The 16,540-nt window shown below is 31.3% G+C and overlaps 1 protein-coding gene across 2 annotated transcripts in view; it reads right to left on the reverse strand.

The window, feature by feature from the left end:
* The window catches only part of LOC139487609 (caspase recruitment domain-containing protein 14-like), a 55,705-nt gene that overhangs the window by 32,626 nt on the left and 6,539 nt on the right, over nt 1–16,540 (reverse strand). For both annotated transcript variants that reach the window (XM_071272508.1, XM_071272509.1), the window contains exons 2-8: nt 14,393–14,521; nt 11,719–11,888; nt 10,503–10,617; nt 9,150–9,287; nt 8,302–8,381; nt 7,165–7,311; nt 6,073–6,198 (exon numbers count right to left, since the gene is read on the reverse strand). In XM_071272508.1, coding sequence (XP_071128609.1) covers nt 6,073–6,198; nt 7,165–7,311; nt 8,302–8,381; nt 9,150–9,287; nt 10,503–10,617; nt 11,719–11,888; nt 14,393–14,521 — 905 coding nt within the window. The remainder of the gene's footprint in view (nt 1–6,072; nt 6,199–7,164; nt 7,312–8,301; nt 8,382–9,149; nt 9,288–10,502; nt 10,618–11,718; nt 11,889–14,392; nt 14,522–16,540) is intronic.

The raw sequence follows: 16,540 nt of genomic DNA on the forward strand, positions 1-16,540 counted from the left end.
TCTATGATTTCTGAGTTTGGAATAAAATGACAGGTAATTATATCAGTTGGTCAAACATTCTTGGGCTCGAAAGATATGTTTTCTTTAAAATGAGCCATATGAAAATGAAAATTTTTATAGGACCAGAAATAATTCAAATAATTAATTTTTATAGGACCAGAAATAATTCAAATAATTATACTTAATTATAATTATTTGAATTATTTCTGGTCCTATAAATTTTTTTATTATCATATGGCTCATTTTAAAGAAAACATATCAAAAAGATTGAATGACATACAATGTCAATCTCATGGGCGTCACATATGCATGTCACTTTGCTAGACCTAACCAATGTGTACTAGACCTTGTCCAATTTTAGGCAACCATGGGAATGAATAATTATGGGAGCTTTGTTTGGAAGACTTCGTAACAGCATTATGTTACAATCATTTTTTTGATAATTAAAAAAATCTATTGATGGAAAATAATTAGTAGGTTTAAAGAATTTACTTAATTAAAAAATTTTATTATCAAAAAAATGATTGTAACATAATGCTGTTACGAAGTCTTCCAAACAAAGCTCCCATAATTCATTCCCACGGTCGCCTGAAATTGGACAAGGTCTAGTACACATTGGTTAGTCTAGCAAAGTGACATGCATATGTGACGCCCATGAGATTGACATTGTATGTCATTCAATCTTTTTGAAATGACAAACAAGAATGAATATGGTTTAGTTTAGGAGTTGGTATTTCAATCTTATACAAGTTCTCAAAACACACACAAGAGGAAGTGGGGTGACCCTAGGGACTACCCTTATATTTCATTTAATGTGTTATCTTGTCCCATACATGAATATATATGGTTTGGGGTGGGGATCTCAACTGTTATCAAGTTTTCAAACAGGTGGAGATGGGGTGATCCTAGTGACTTCCTCTATATTTCATTTGATTTGTTTTATTGTCCAATACATGAATATATATGGTTGAGGGGTGGGGATCTCATCTGTTTCTAAGTTATCAAACAGGAGTGGGTAGGGTGACCCTAAGGACTCTCCCTATATTTCATTTGATTAGTTCTCATACATGAATATATATGGTTTAATTTAAAGGTGGGGATCTCGACTGTTTCCAATTTCTCAATCAGGAGGGGTGAGCTGACTGCAGGGACTCCCCCTATATTTCATTGAATTTAGAGGTGGGGATCCCAAATGTTTCCAAGTTCTTAAACATGAGGGGTAGGGTGACCACAGGGACTTCCCTATATTTCATTTGATTTGTTATATAGTCCCATACATGAGTATATATCGTTAAGGGGTGAGGATCTAGAATTTTTCCAAGTTCTCAAACAGGAGGGTGTACAGTGACCATAGGGACCCCCTTATAATTCATTTGATTTGTAATATTGTCCCATACATAAAAATATATTGTTTAAGATTGTGGATCTCGACCGTTATAAATTCTCAAACAGAAAGGGGTAGAGTGGCCCCACGAACTCCACCTATATTTCATATGATTTGTTAAATTGTCCCATACATGAATATATATGGTTTAGGGGTGAGGATCTTGACCGTTACCAAGTTCTCAAACAGGAGGGGTGGAACGAACCCCAGGGAATCCCCCTATATTTCATTTGATTTAAGTTATATTGTCCCATATATGAATAAATATGGTTTAGGGTTGAAGATCTCGAATGTTTACAAGTTCTCAAACAGGAGGGTTTACAGTGACCCTAGGGACCCCCTTATTATTCCTTTGATTTGTTATATTGTCCCATACATGTATATGTATGGTTTAAGATTGGGGATCTCAACCGTTTTCAAATTCTCAAACTGGACGGGGAAGAGTGGCCCCATAAACTCCACCTATATGATTTGTTATATTGTCCCATACATGAGTATATATGGTTTAGGGGTGGGGATCTCGACCGTTTCCAAGTTCTCAAATAGGAGGGGTGGGGTGCCCCGCAGGGAATCCCCCTATATTTCATTTGATTAGTTAAATTGTCCCCTACATGAAGATATATGGTTTAGGGTTGGGGATCTCGACCGTTACCAAGTTCTCAGAAAGGAGGGGTGGGGTGACCCCCAGGGACTCCACCTATATTTCATTTTATTATATATATTATATTGTCCCATACATGAATAAATATGGTTTAGGGGTGGGGATCTCGACTGTTTCCAAGTTCTAAAACATGGAGGGGTGGAGTGATCCTAGGGACTTCCCCTATATTTCATTTGATTAGTTATTTAGTCTCTGACATACATGAATGTATATGGTTGAGGGGTGGGGATCTCATTCGTTTCAAAATTATCAAACAGGAGGAGGTAGAGTGGCCCAATGGACTCCACCTATATATCATATGATTTGCTTACATTCAGGTATCATATAATATAGTTGCACTATTTGTGCCTGTCCCAAGTCAGGAGCCTGTAATTCAGTGGTTGTCGTTTGTTTATGTGTTACATATTTGTTTTTTGTTATTTTTTTATATAAATAGGGCCGTTAGTTTTCTCGTTTGAAATGTTTTACATTGTCTTATCGGGGCCTTTTAAAGCTGACTATAGTGTATGGGCTTTGCTCCTTGTTAAAGGCCGTACGATGACCTATAGTTGTTGATGTCTGTGTCATTTTGGTCTCTTATGGATAGTTGTCTCATTGGCAATCATACCACATCTTTTTTTTGTATAAAAAACTTCCAGCTATTTTAAATGACCTATCAAAATTGAGAAGAAAAAAATACCCCTTGAAATTGCAGTAATATGTTAAACTTTAAAAGCATCTTACATGCATTACCAACATGTATCACTGATAAAGAAAATTTATACTGTTACCAGGAACATATATATTGTCAGATAAACTGTTCCCAGCTGTCACATTGTATTGGATTTTGACATTAAAATTGGTGTACACAATATTTTCTGCTTTTTCTTTCTTTTACATATATGTTTTGGTTTTCAATTCTAGTGTTTATATTTTTTTACCATGCAAAGATGTATTTTGTCACCTGTCTGGATTTTTTTAGTTAATAGCCAAAACCCGGGATTACCCTTATCCGCTTCCGGAATCGGATCCGATATTGTAATTGTCTTCTCGCGGCAGCCATTTTGTTTTTTATGTTGTTTTTGACAGATAGTGAGATACGATTTTACTCGGATTTACACATTATATGTTGGCGATTTTCTGTATAAAGCTAGCGGTTGAACAAATTGAACATCGCTGTCATAAATAGTAATGATGAAAATAAGTTTGAGATCGTTTATTAGATCGAAACTTTGGTAAAAACGTTTGCAAAGTTATTTTTTATTTTCTTTCAAGGTCCGTCGGGCATGTCGGGCGTAGCTAGTAACCAAGAAGAAAGTCTGACTGCAAAAGTGGAATGTCGCAGACCTCGGACAACCGCTAATTTGAACCCCTGCGTCCAAATTGAAAAGATACGAAAATTTCGTCTTCTAATTCAAAATTGCCGCCAACAGCGTGATCAGTTGAACTTATATTAATAGACTACTGACGTAGTTGACTACGTATTGACGACAAACAATATTCCTACGAATTTTGCAATTTGGGAAATCTTAACTACTTGTCTTTAGAGATTTACGGCGATTAAATATTTCATACATTTGTTCTTTGTCATCTTAGCCAAAAGCTCAGGGGATAATGAACTACATAAGGATTCCTAATGTGCTCTACTTCCTATTTGCAACTTCAAAACTTTTGGGAAAATCGACGATCATTTAAGGTTTTTCTGGTCATATTGTTTGTAATCCAGAATGAAAAGTATGAAAAAACTGTCCAATAAGTTATAAATAACATAGTAGCCAGCTAGATGATAACAATGGCACGTATTTCAGCATGTATTGGGTAGCACACAAATCCAGGGTGCTCGCATAAGGCAGCTTAACTGCCTAAAAATTCAAAGTGTCAACAAATAGGAAGTAAGTATATGACAGATCCTATAGGTGTCAGACCACCAATTAAAAATCCTTATCTGTTCAACCAAATTTTGCAACTTTCACAGTTTTAAAAATATTTTGTCTTAAGTTAAACTTCAAGGAAACCAGGTATATCCTGAATTGTACATGTATCACCTTTCTACATGCCAATTTTCAACCAATGTTTAAAGTCTTATAAGAAATTTCTAATCTTGAAAACACAGGTACTACCAAAATAACTCCCGGTTTTCTGGAAATCTTAAATTAGTGTACTATGTAGCGCATTAATGCTGAATTTTTAATGCAAACTCATAGACAAGTGAATTTTGGCTCAAAATGGTCTAAATATATCTTTCTTTCATTAAAAGTTTCATTTCTGCAAATTTGTTGGTTAGTTTAAGTAAACAATGACATCAAATGCACTATTTTTTGTCCGAGTAGGCCTATTTTCACATACGTTCTAAATTGGAGGGAGTAATTGGTGGTCTGACACCTATAGGTGCTCACACTTTACCTCTCATCACTGTCAACCTGCTGAGTAGGAAGTTATTCTGTTTGGTAGTTTCACAGAAATGTGTGACGAAAATATTTGTTCAATAAGCTGATGGATGGATGAATTGATGGACACAGTGATTGCAATATAACCCTCACTACCATAGAAGGGATATACTATTGAATTTTATATCCACTATTGAACTGTTAAATGTCATTAAAAAAATTTAGCTATCCCTTCTTATAGCTATAGTTTTCATGTGAGGAAACAATATAGGCCACGGTTTTTTAATTTGTTGGTTTACGGATTTTTCGCATAAAAAAGTCGGGTCGGTCGGTCGGAAAAAAAAAGAAAAAAAATATCTTTCAAAACAGAAAAAATACGCAAAATAAAATATATATTTCACCTTACTAACAAAATGTTGGTCTTATATGCTGTTTTTGTCATCATTTCTTAACATTAAGTTCGTTGAAATATTATTGATCAGTGATCATGAACATCGCATGACATCGTTTAATAATTTCCTGTAAAAAAGGGGGGTTGCACGGACAAAGACGAAATTAAATCGTCATTTCACAAACAAGAAAAACAGATTCGCGTAGCTCTCAATCAATTCCAGAAAACTTGGTGAATAATGATCTTCAAGCACAAAAACTGATAAAGAAAAAAATATAAAAACGTCGTACAAAAATAAGTTTCAACACACGTGTCGAAAAACGTAATAGACTCGTCCACTGGAAAAACGACAATATCGGGTTAATCAGTTGTCATGCAATCCGGTTTTTATCCCAATGATCGATATTTTTTGTTATCTATGAAACATGAAAATTTCAAATGATTTGTTAATATTCAGTACTTTAATTGATGTATTCCACCTGTCCACATTTGGACAAGTCTATTTCTCTGAGATGATGCATCTTACGGACTGATGACAAAAAAGGGAAACGAACTTATTTTGTAAGTGGTTTTAAACACAGGTTTCGTTCCACAAAATTATTTGCGCAAAAGACATTTCAAGGTCAGTTATAATTGATTTGTCTATTTTTAGAAACGTAAATTATTTTTCACAACAGAAAGTGTTACAGTCAACTTTGTTAATGATTAATGCATTTCATTTCATAATAAAGAAAAATTTAATTATTTTTCAGAGATAATGCATTTAAAAGGGTCGGCGGGAATAAAAAAGCATGAAAAGTCAATTTTATTTTTATTCTGAAATCGGCAAAATCGGGTCGGCGGATCCGTAAACCAACAAATAAAAAAACCGTGGCCATATTGGTTTCATTGCATGTCACATTATGTCTACCAGAAACCCAAATATTGAGAATGTCTCAGGAAAGCCAATTTTTCATTTCTTGACTTTTTTATTTTAAAAATTCATAATACTATAACAATGTTTCATATGTTATTATTTAAACAAATCAAAAGCTGAACCTTCAGTGATCACATATACAATATAAATCAAATCAAATCAAATCAAATATCTTTATTCCTAAACAAAGGGCCTATATAGAGTAAATAAATCAACAGAAAGCACAAAAGTTCATACATGTATAATATCCAAACAAACACTACATGCATTCTAGCATAAATACTGATTATTGATAATTATAAATGATTATAAAACAGATGACTATTTCCCTATTCTTCAATAACACAAACTTACACTTTGTTTATCAGATTCCAGTTCACCTATCCTCTCAAAATAGTTTTCTATTGTTTTATCTTTTTCCTGACGCCATTGTTCAAGCTGAGTTCTTTCTTTTTTCTCTCTTTCAATCTTTTCTCTCAGCTGTATAATATAAATTCATTTTTTTAACAAACATTATTATATGTCACCATTCCCAGTAAAATAAAAAGGCTATCAATACTCCTAATAATCTAAAACTAGCTGTACTGTGTGCACCATACACCAGTGTATTTGGTGATCACAAATTCTTCTAATGATTAGTGGTGGCAGCGTAACAGTTTTTGTTACTATTTTCTCATCTTATACTTTTCTAAAAATGTCAAACCTATATGATCATTGAGTGTAGGATATTTTTTTCACCAAATACCTTGCCTTGCCTCAAACTTAAAATAGAATAAAATTGTTTTAAGAACAGACAGTTAATAGAATATTTTCTAAAAGTTTCTGAGCCTGTTACGACTAAATTATTGATTCAGCATGACATTTTAAACCCTTTGTTACAGCAAGGACACATATTCTAGAGTAATCTTTGGTTATACCATTATGGTTATTTTAAAAATAGAACATTTTTATTCAAAGATTAATGAGCAGATGTAACAGTGGTTTGATTCCGCCAGTGCATACTTTATCCGGAGGATAAAAATTCCTAGTGTATTTTACCCATCAACAAAATTTCACTAGTTTTTATATCTGGTTCCCTTGTCAAATATCCACCACTTATCATAAGATTCAACAAGAATGTGTCCTCAGTACACGAATGCCCCACTCGCACTATCATTTTCCATGTTCAGTGGACCGTGAAATTGGGGTAAAATCTCTAATTTGGCATTAAAATTAGAAAGATCATATCATAGGGAACATGTGTATCAAGTTTGAAGTCGATTGGACTTCAACTTCATCAAAAACTACCTCGACCAAAAACTTTAACCTGAAGCGGGACAGACGGACGAACGAACGAACGGACGAACGAACGGACGCACAGACCAGAAAACATAATGCCCCTCTACTATCGTAGGTGGGGCATAAAAAGAAAAATGGAACAAAAAATATCAGCATATTGATATATACTTTACTACAATCAGCTTGGGACTTGTCTAATTCTACACGTAAATTGTCCATTTCTTCAACCAGTTCCTCTACTTTGACTTGAGTTTCTACAATTTCTTCTCTTAAAATTTGTTTCTCCATTTCTGATCTTGATAATGTATCTTGTTCCTAAGTTAAAGTAAAACTATTCATTTTGATATGATTACAGTGGTAAATTGGACATGTAATATCAAATGTATAGGCGTAAATATACAAGGAATCCCAGTAACACAAAGATTTATTTGGAAACTGATATAGGCTTAAATTTACAGATCAGTCTCACCATATAACTGCAGTGTATTGTCTTTAAACATTTACAATTAAACTAGTGGTGTCTATTTTCCAATTTGAAAAAAAAAGTTTATAAAAAGGGAAACAACTCCTAGATAGGACAGGCTGGAAGTATTCTGTGGGATCCGGCAAACATATTGCCTTACTACAGGCATTCATTACACATTTATGGCAAGAAACAGATTGAAAATAAGATATTTCGCGATGAAAATTCACACAACCTATGTACATCAAAACCTGCTCCTTCCATAATGTTTGTTTAGCTAAAAACATAGTTTGTCCTATCTCGGTGTTGTTTTCTCTGCAAAAAAAATAAGGGTGAAAAAGTTGAAACGGATCATCCTTTTTAAGTTATAAAAGGGAAATCAGAAACCACATGTTATTTTTTCCAATGGGTTTCAGGAATGGAAAGCATTTTGTCTTATGCTTCATCACCAATAATTTTTAATTTTTGTATGTAGCAGAATAGTATTTGCTTCCATCCCTATTAACCACAGAAAAAATAACAAGTGGTTTCTGATTTCCCTACAGTAATTTAAAAAGTATGATCCGTTTCAACTTTTCCCCCCTTATTTAAGATTTTTTTGGCCGAGAAAACAACACCAAGATAATGCTAATACAATTGCATACCAAAATGTATATTGTAAATTCATTATAAATTTTAATTCATTGGATACCAATTTTTGTAGATTCAGTGGGTACAACTGAATCATGAAATTAAATGTTTTATGAATGACAAATTTATATCAGACTTCAACAAAACCATGAAATTAAGTATCAACAAATATGCACGTTTTCCTTAATCCAAGAAAATAAAAGAATACAAACTGTTTTTATCTCCTCCAGTCTGGTCTGTATTTTTTCAAACTTTCGATCTCTAACATCATTTCTGCTAAGTTTTAATTCACCTGTAATAAACAAAGTTTTAAAGTTTTGTAAATGATAAATTTATTTTTGATAATTTTGCAATTTAGACAAAATCACCAAATGATACTCCTCACTTAATTTCAATCTCAAGGGGATCAAAATCAAGGACAAGATAAATGTGAAAGTAACTTGTAGTAAATAGGTTTAATACTTGAATCATGAGATATAAATCCTTAGAAATAAGACACCTTCCAGTATCTAAGTGTTACCTAGCAACACAACAATGGTGTATTGGGTAGTAAGTAAGCAGTATCTAAGTGAATACAATAAATTTTCATAGTCAATTAGGCTTTCATGGTGCAGTACTGCAATTCAGTGATTTTCATTTGTTACTTTTTTCATAAATTAGACCTCAAGTTATTTTAGTTATTTAGTTAAGTCAGTTAAGTCGCAGCTTTAATAACTTGCTTTGGAGTATGGTTTTTGCTCAGTGTTGAGGCCATACAGCAGCCTTTATGATAAATTTTTGAGTCCACAAGCCCTAAGCTCAATTTTTAATCAATTTTAGTTGGATTATTTTGGCTTGAAGAGAAGAATTTTACAAGCTTTGGCTGTAGGACTAGTGGTTAAGCTAAAGACTGATACAGTGACCTATTGATTTCTACATCATTTTAGTCAGTAGTTGACAGTTGTCTCATTGGCAATCATTACACATCTTATTTTTAAGTCAACTGATCTTTATAACTTATCTCTGAGCCAAGTCATATAAACTTACTTATAACTGAACTAACCTATAGGATTAAACTTACTTTTAAGCTCTGTTATATGTTTACTCAAATTACTCATCTCTTTTTCTATGTGTTCTTTTTCCAGTTGCACATGTCTTATTTTATCTTTATACAAGTCCCTTTCTTTAAAATATTCTATACAGTCTTTCTGTATTTTTACTAAAATGATACATGACAAAAACATATATATATAGTTTGCTCTTTCTAAATGTAAAGGATCATGGGTAATTAACAAGTAAAACTTTAAGCTATTGCTGACTCATAATCACCAACTTTATGCATTCCGTTAATACATATTTGAGGAGCTATTCATATTATTTCTTCACACTTTATAGCATGTATTTGATACTGCTACAACAGTCTGTTCGATTTTCCATACATTAACAGCCATTTTTAAATTTGATAAATGCTCCTGACACTTTCTACAACATGCAATTCCTTAATTCAAGCAGATGCAATTCCAAAGTCAATACCAGTTTAAAAAAGCAGAGCAATTCTTCTCTACAGATGACGACATAGTTACAACTCAAATACCAGAAATACATGGAATTTGGACACAATACAAAAGATTATGAAGACAATTGGAAAAGCAGAAACTATGGCCCAATAGGCTTCAGACAAAATGAATACATGAATACATAAAAAAACCAAAATGACCAATGCAAAGGTTAGTCTCACTCTTAAACAGATGGTCGTGAAGATTTTACAAGTCAATATCCTTAAAGGGTTCATCTCAACCAAAGCTGCACTATGTCAAAATTTGATAAAAAACGGCACATATTGATGATGGAGTTGATTCCAGAAAATCAAATTTATCTGATTTGCATGTCTATTTACAATTAATTGTTAGTTACAACTTGTAATAAAATCAAAAGACTTGTATTATTATATAAAATTATAACAGAATTAATAAGGTACTACAGTACCAAAGTTTTCCTCCCTGAACTATTTGGTAATTTACCCAAGCTGCATGATTAAGTAAAATCTTAAGGCAAAAATGCAATAAAGAATATAAATTATGTGCCTCTAAACTGGTTTAAGTTTTTTTGCAGATTCGATAAACCTTCTATTTGTTCTGCCAAAAGTGGTTTTACATTTGTTTCTTGATACTTAAAATTGTTTCCTGAAGTTATCAAAGTTCTTCCTGTATTTTGAATGGTTTAATAACAATCATTATCCATTTTTTTCTGTTTCAAATCTGTTAAAAAAACTGATACCATCAATAACTATTCAAAAACTGAAACTATTTTGACTGCAGCGATTTGATTGACTGAAAATATACAGAAATATGTGTTGATTAATAGCAATGAGAGATCAAATAAGATTTTACCTACCTAAAATAATAATTTCAAGACGGAAGAAATACAGACTTACAGTTATCGTCTTTTAATCTATCTCTCTCTCTTAACAGAGAACCATTTTGTTCCTTCAGTTCATCATTCTCTCCAGATATTATCCTCATTTTATCTCGTAGTTCATTGCTTTCATTCTAAAGAAATGAAGAAAATTTATCAATATCAGCTTTACAGAAATTAACAAGAATGTGTCCAAAGTACATGGATGCCCCACTCAATCATTTTCCATGTTCCATGGACTGCGAAATAGGGTAAAAATTTAATTTGGCATTAAAATTAGAAAGATTATACTATAGGGAACATGTGTTCTAAGTTTCAAGTTGATTTGACTTCAATTTCATCCAAAAAATTTAACCTGAAGCGGGATGAACGAACGAACGGACGAACGAACGGAGCCACAGACCAGAAAACATAATGCACCTCTACTATCGTAGATGGGGCATAAAAACAATGCACCACTTTAATACAAATGGTGTGATAATTGTAATGATTTTATGGTTCTGATCCTGCCTGGAATTAAATGTATGTGATTTTAATAGAATGAAGATAATAACATCTGTCTGAACTTTTTAATGTTTTATTTTAGTATATAAAAATGGTTTTTTGTTACAAATCATGATGTATTGTTTTATGTGTACATGTTATGCTGCCCATCAAGGGCCCTTGATTGGAATAATAAATAGTTTTATTCTTATTCTTATTCATACACCAATCCAACTAACTCTGCATTAGATACCCAATCAATCACTATGAATTAAATATTCAATTTTATACCTTTGGTTATATATATTTTTTGTTTTACTGCTTACATATACATTTTTCATTCATAACTTTTGATCCAATTTAAGGATTATAGCTTTATGTTAAGCATTTTATAATTAAATGCTTCATTTTTTAATTTGATGGGAGTTTAAAAGTGTTGACTGAAGAGCATTTTTAATAAAGTGCTAAATACTAAAAAATATGCACCTGTTCCAGACTTTTATACTTGGATAAAATCACATAAAGATTTATTTCTCATAATTTCATTTTTATGCTAAAAGCAATTAATTATGAGTGGATTCAAGCCTTTTCTTTGTTTTCTATGTATTGTTTTAATTCTATCAATTACAGCACTATGTCATGGAAGATGTATCCTACATGTAAATAAAGTAAAAAATATAACTCAGCAACTCAAAATTACAGAACCGTATGAAACTATGTATTGTAATTGTACCATGTTTTTGATTTTTTACCTCTGAAGCTTGGATATTTTCTTGATTTAATGTGACAACAGCCTTGAGGTCTTCTAAGTTTTCCCTGAGATTAACATTCTCATTATTAAATTGGTTCTTGATCATATCTACAAATTCTCCTGTTTTGTCTATCCATTTGGATCTTATGGATTCTCGATGTTGTTTAAAAGCTGCAATTATCAAAAGTTTATAAGATATTATTTTGAGCATTGTAAATTCAGATTTTTGTTAGTGTGAATAATGTGATTGCCTATACGAGTATCAAAGTAATAAGAACTCCCTTCAGATATCTGATACATAAATATGAAGAGGGGGATCCAGCATTTTTTTTATAAAGGGGCAGGGGAGGAGGTGATTGTACCCATGATCTTCAAAAAAAATTGTCGGTTCCAACCTCCAGAACCCCACTGGTTAAACCACTGATTATGAAGCAGATTTAAGGGCATACGATACAGTTTTGATCCTGTATTTACAAGTTTGTGAAAATTTGCATATAGGCTATTTTTTACCTGATTAAATCAAATATGTAATAAAAAATATACCTTCATGTGCTACTTTTTGAGTAAATTGAGGTCGAAATTTTGTATATTTGTTCAAAATTCAGATTTGTGGCCATAATTTCTTTTTCGAAAGAAAGACATAACTTTTTTGTTATAAAAGATAAACACAAATTGTTTTTTGTTAAATAATCAGTGATTTCTGTATATTATAAGTATCATAAAAAAATATGCATTTTTTATTCAAAAATAACTCATATTTATCAAATGTTCATGAATTGAGGAAAATACATCATTTTTTGCTGCATGTTTATCAAAATTAAAAAAATTCCTCTATTTACAGTTTTATAAAATTTTGGTCACATAATCTCCCTGCAAAATGAAACAAATTGCTGTTTTGAAAAATAGGGGTCCATGAACTCGTTTTCAAGTTAAATCAGTTTGAATGTTAAAAATCATTCGAAAAATGCATCTTTTCCCGATATGTCACAGTTTGACGTCGCGAAAATAACATTTTACGTTAGCAACGTCATTACCTTCCCTGTAACTGTATCGTATGCCCTTAACAGAAACTACAATAATAAATCTTGCATTTGTTTTTATTCTTTGAAAACTGCAATAATAATAAAAAATATTATCAGTATTACAGTCAAATTGGCCTCAATGTAAATTTGAAATCATAATTTCATTTGGAACATCTATTTCTACATTTTTACTGACATTGCAGAATATGTGAGACACCTTCAGCAGAAATATTTCATCAAGAGATAACATGTTTCTGTAAATTATTTATTTTTAATAAAAATATACAAAAGTGATATGATTATTTTCTGTTTTGACTTTCAACTAGAGATAAACATCTCAATCTTCAATGAATTACAGTACATCTGTATATCATTACACCTACTTAAAAAAATGTGTATAGAAAAGTTGTCCCTGAACCAACAGATATTAATCTTGTCTAGGATACTTGTATGTAGGAGGATTAAAAAGTTTATTTTAGTATATGATTAAGTACTTATATTTGTGGTTTTCCTTTACCCTTGAAATCAACTTAAATGTATATACAGTACAACTAAGGCATGGAACTAAAAAAATGTGGTTGTCAGATTCCTATATGTTATTAATTGTATGCATTTAGAATTGCTTATTCATAAATATTTTGTCAACAAATATTGTTAAAATTATATTTTGTTGTCATTAACATTTTGTCCAACCTTGACAAAAATCTCAAACTTAATAGTTGATGTCCTATAGAAGAAGCAGACAAGCTTTGGTTCTAAATCTATTGATAACTTTCAGAAAAGAAGATGTTTTAACAGACAAAGGATATACAGATGATGGACATTTTGGCAAAAGTTCACATAGCCCTACGGACCAGATGAGCTAAAAATAAAAACACAATAAGGACAAAATTATCATATCATAGTGATAAGTTCAGTCATATTTTTTAAGAGTTCTTGCCTACACTACTAAAACTTAAGGTCAGCCATCTTGGATTGTATAAACAGGTCTAGCTCTCTATTATTGAGATATGTTATTTTTGAGACAGGGAAAAAAATCATCTGTTTATCTTCATTTAAATGAAGAAAACTATGTGATTTCTCTCAATTTCATAACAAATTTTAATTTTTGTATGATTCTATTTTTTTTCATTCTAGTCATACCAGGGGAAATAACTATAGATATTTCATAAAATAATTGATAGTAAGTTTGCCAATTTTGCCTTTTTTGTTATTCAGCAAGAAAAAATGTCCTGTGACCCAAATTTTTTATTTCTTTCTTAAAGCACATTGTAAGAGCTATCATCTCAGATTCTATTGAAAAATTCTATTCTTTAGTTTTCTTTCTTTTCACACAAAATTGTTTTTTTCTCTCTCATAAATTACCTATATCTAAGCAGACATTTTTGCACAACTTGTACCTGAAAAATAAGCTTGGTGACAGACACTTTTTATTATATTTTTGAAAAAAGCATGATAAAAACTACAATTTGGGTAAATGTTAAAATATTTTATGGTTTTTAAATTATACTCCCCCTCCCCCTCAGGCAATCATATTTTGGTTGTAAATTTTAACTGATCATTTCTTGATATATATGACGATCCTCAAGATTTTTGTTCAAGTACTAACTCTTGGGAGGGTCTTATGTCTTTTCTACTGGTATATGTACTTACTTCTAGGAGGTTCTTTAGCATCTTTGTTGGTAATTAGTTTGTATACATGTGGGTAGTCATACTCTAAAACTTCTATAAATATCTTGACACCATTATCTCCCTTTGTCAATAAAATATCCAGAAACTGTCCTATTTATAACAAAACAAATATTGTCATGATTAAATACGTATTTCAAATATTTCTTGTTCTAATCTAAATAATAAGTTGATTTTTTCATACAAACAAAGGCATAGGTATTTCAATATCCTCATCAAATTGTGGGAAAGATCCGTTGCAAGTAAGAATTGCAATGATATTATTATGGAACAACATAAAATGGGAATACCGTAAATTCATAAATTATTGTGTGCATTTATTATTGCAATTTTGACATGGTTAGACAAAATGTGAGAAAATTATTGTGATTACAGGAAAAGGTCAATACATATTTGAGAAGGTGGGGTCTCATTATTGATTTTACAGGAAAAACTCAATACATATTTGAGAAGGTGAGGTCTCATTATTGATTTTACAGGAAAAGGTCAATACATATTTGAGAAGGTAAGGTCTCATTATTGTGATTACAGGAAAAGATCAATACATATTTGAGAAGATGAGGTCTCATTATTGTGATTACAGGAAAAGGTCAATACATATTTGAGAAGGTGATTACTTGAAAAGGTCAATACATATTTGAGAAGGTGATTACAGGAAAAGATCAATACATATTTGAGAAGGTGAGGTCTCATTATTGTGATTACAGGAAAAGGTCAATACATATTTGAGAAGGTGATTACAGGAAAAGATCAATACATATTTGAGAAGGTGATTACAGGAAAAGATCAATACATATTTGAGAAGGTGATTACAGGAAAAGGTCAATACATATTTGAGAAGGTGATTACTTGAAAAGGTCAATACATATTTGAGAAGGTGATTACAGGAAAAGATCAATACATATTTGAGAAGGTGATTACAGGAAAAGGTCAATACATATTTGAGAAGGTGATTACAGGAAAAGATCAATGCATATTTGAGAAGGTGATTACAGGAAAAGATCAATACATATTTGAGAAGGTGATTACAGGAAAAGGTCAATACATATTTGAGAAGATGAGGTCTCATTATTGTGAGTACAGAAAAAGCTCAATACATATTTGAGAAGATGAGGTCTCATTATTTATTGTATCTTCATTCAGTTGCATTATTCTCAATACTGTGAATTCATTTATTTTATGTGGGCATCAATTTTCATAGCTTGATGAAAACTTTCATGGATATTCTTTTCAAGTTTTTGCCTGTTATTGCATACATTCATATAGGAAATTTGTTATCAATTGAAAATTCTGATTTGAAATCAGCAAAAATTGGTATCCAAGGAATGATAATGACTCAGAAAAGACTGAGAATTTTGAATCTAAATGTCTATGAAATATAAGGCATACAATTATGTCACTGGTTAGTTGGAAGTCCAGATTTTAATAAAAGAGTCTTTATTTGTCACATTTATTTTATATACAACATATACGTTTACAGCTTTAGTGCTTTTAATATATATTTAACTGTTAAAAAAAAGATATACAAACAAGGTTTACTGTGTATTTAATTGTGACTATCCATTATATATCTTTACAGTAAAGTTTTTAGGTATGTGCACCTTCCAAAATTAGAGATGCACAAAAGATCCCTATCTGGCTTGCAAATTGCATAATAAATCATACCCCTCTTGAGTAAAACTCATAAATCAGTTCAGTGCACAGTAACATTTGTAATCTCTTTAAAAACATTATAGATATATACCAAAATTTTTATAATGGTTTAATTTTTTTTTTAAATGACAAAAAAATCATAGTAAAATCATACCAATAGGATGGTATATTATTTAAGTGGTTCTTGCATGCATTCTGTATTAATGGTTCCAAGAAAAACATTAAAATCTGTATACTTTTACTAAAATGCTTACACAAGTCATAAAAACTGCCTTCATAATCTAGCTATTTTTAGTTTTTCAATATCTAAACTTTAATATAATTACACCTATATTTGTTTGTCATTCATTGTTTTGTAAATAAATTATTCTAATTTCAATTCCAACCATTTATAGCTAACTATGCAGTATGGGCTATGCTTACTGCTGAAGGAGGTACGTTGACCTTTAGTTTTTGTTT

This window comes from Mytilus edulis, chromosome 9 (assembly GCF_963676685.1).
Source record: "Mytilus edulis chromosome 9, xbMytEdul2.2, whole genome shotgun sequence".
Lineage (NCBI taxonomy): Eukaryota > Metazoa > Mollusca > Bivalvia > Mytilida > Mytilidae > Mytilus > Mytilus edulis.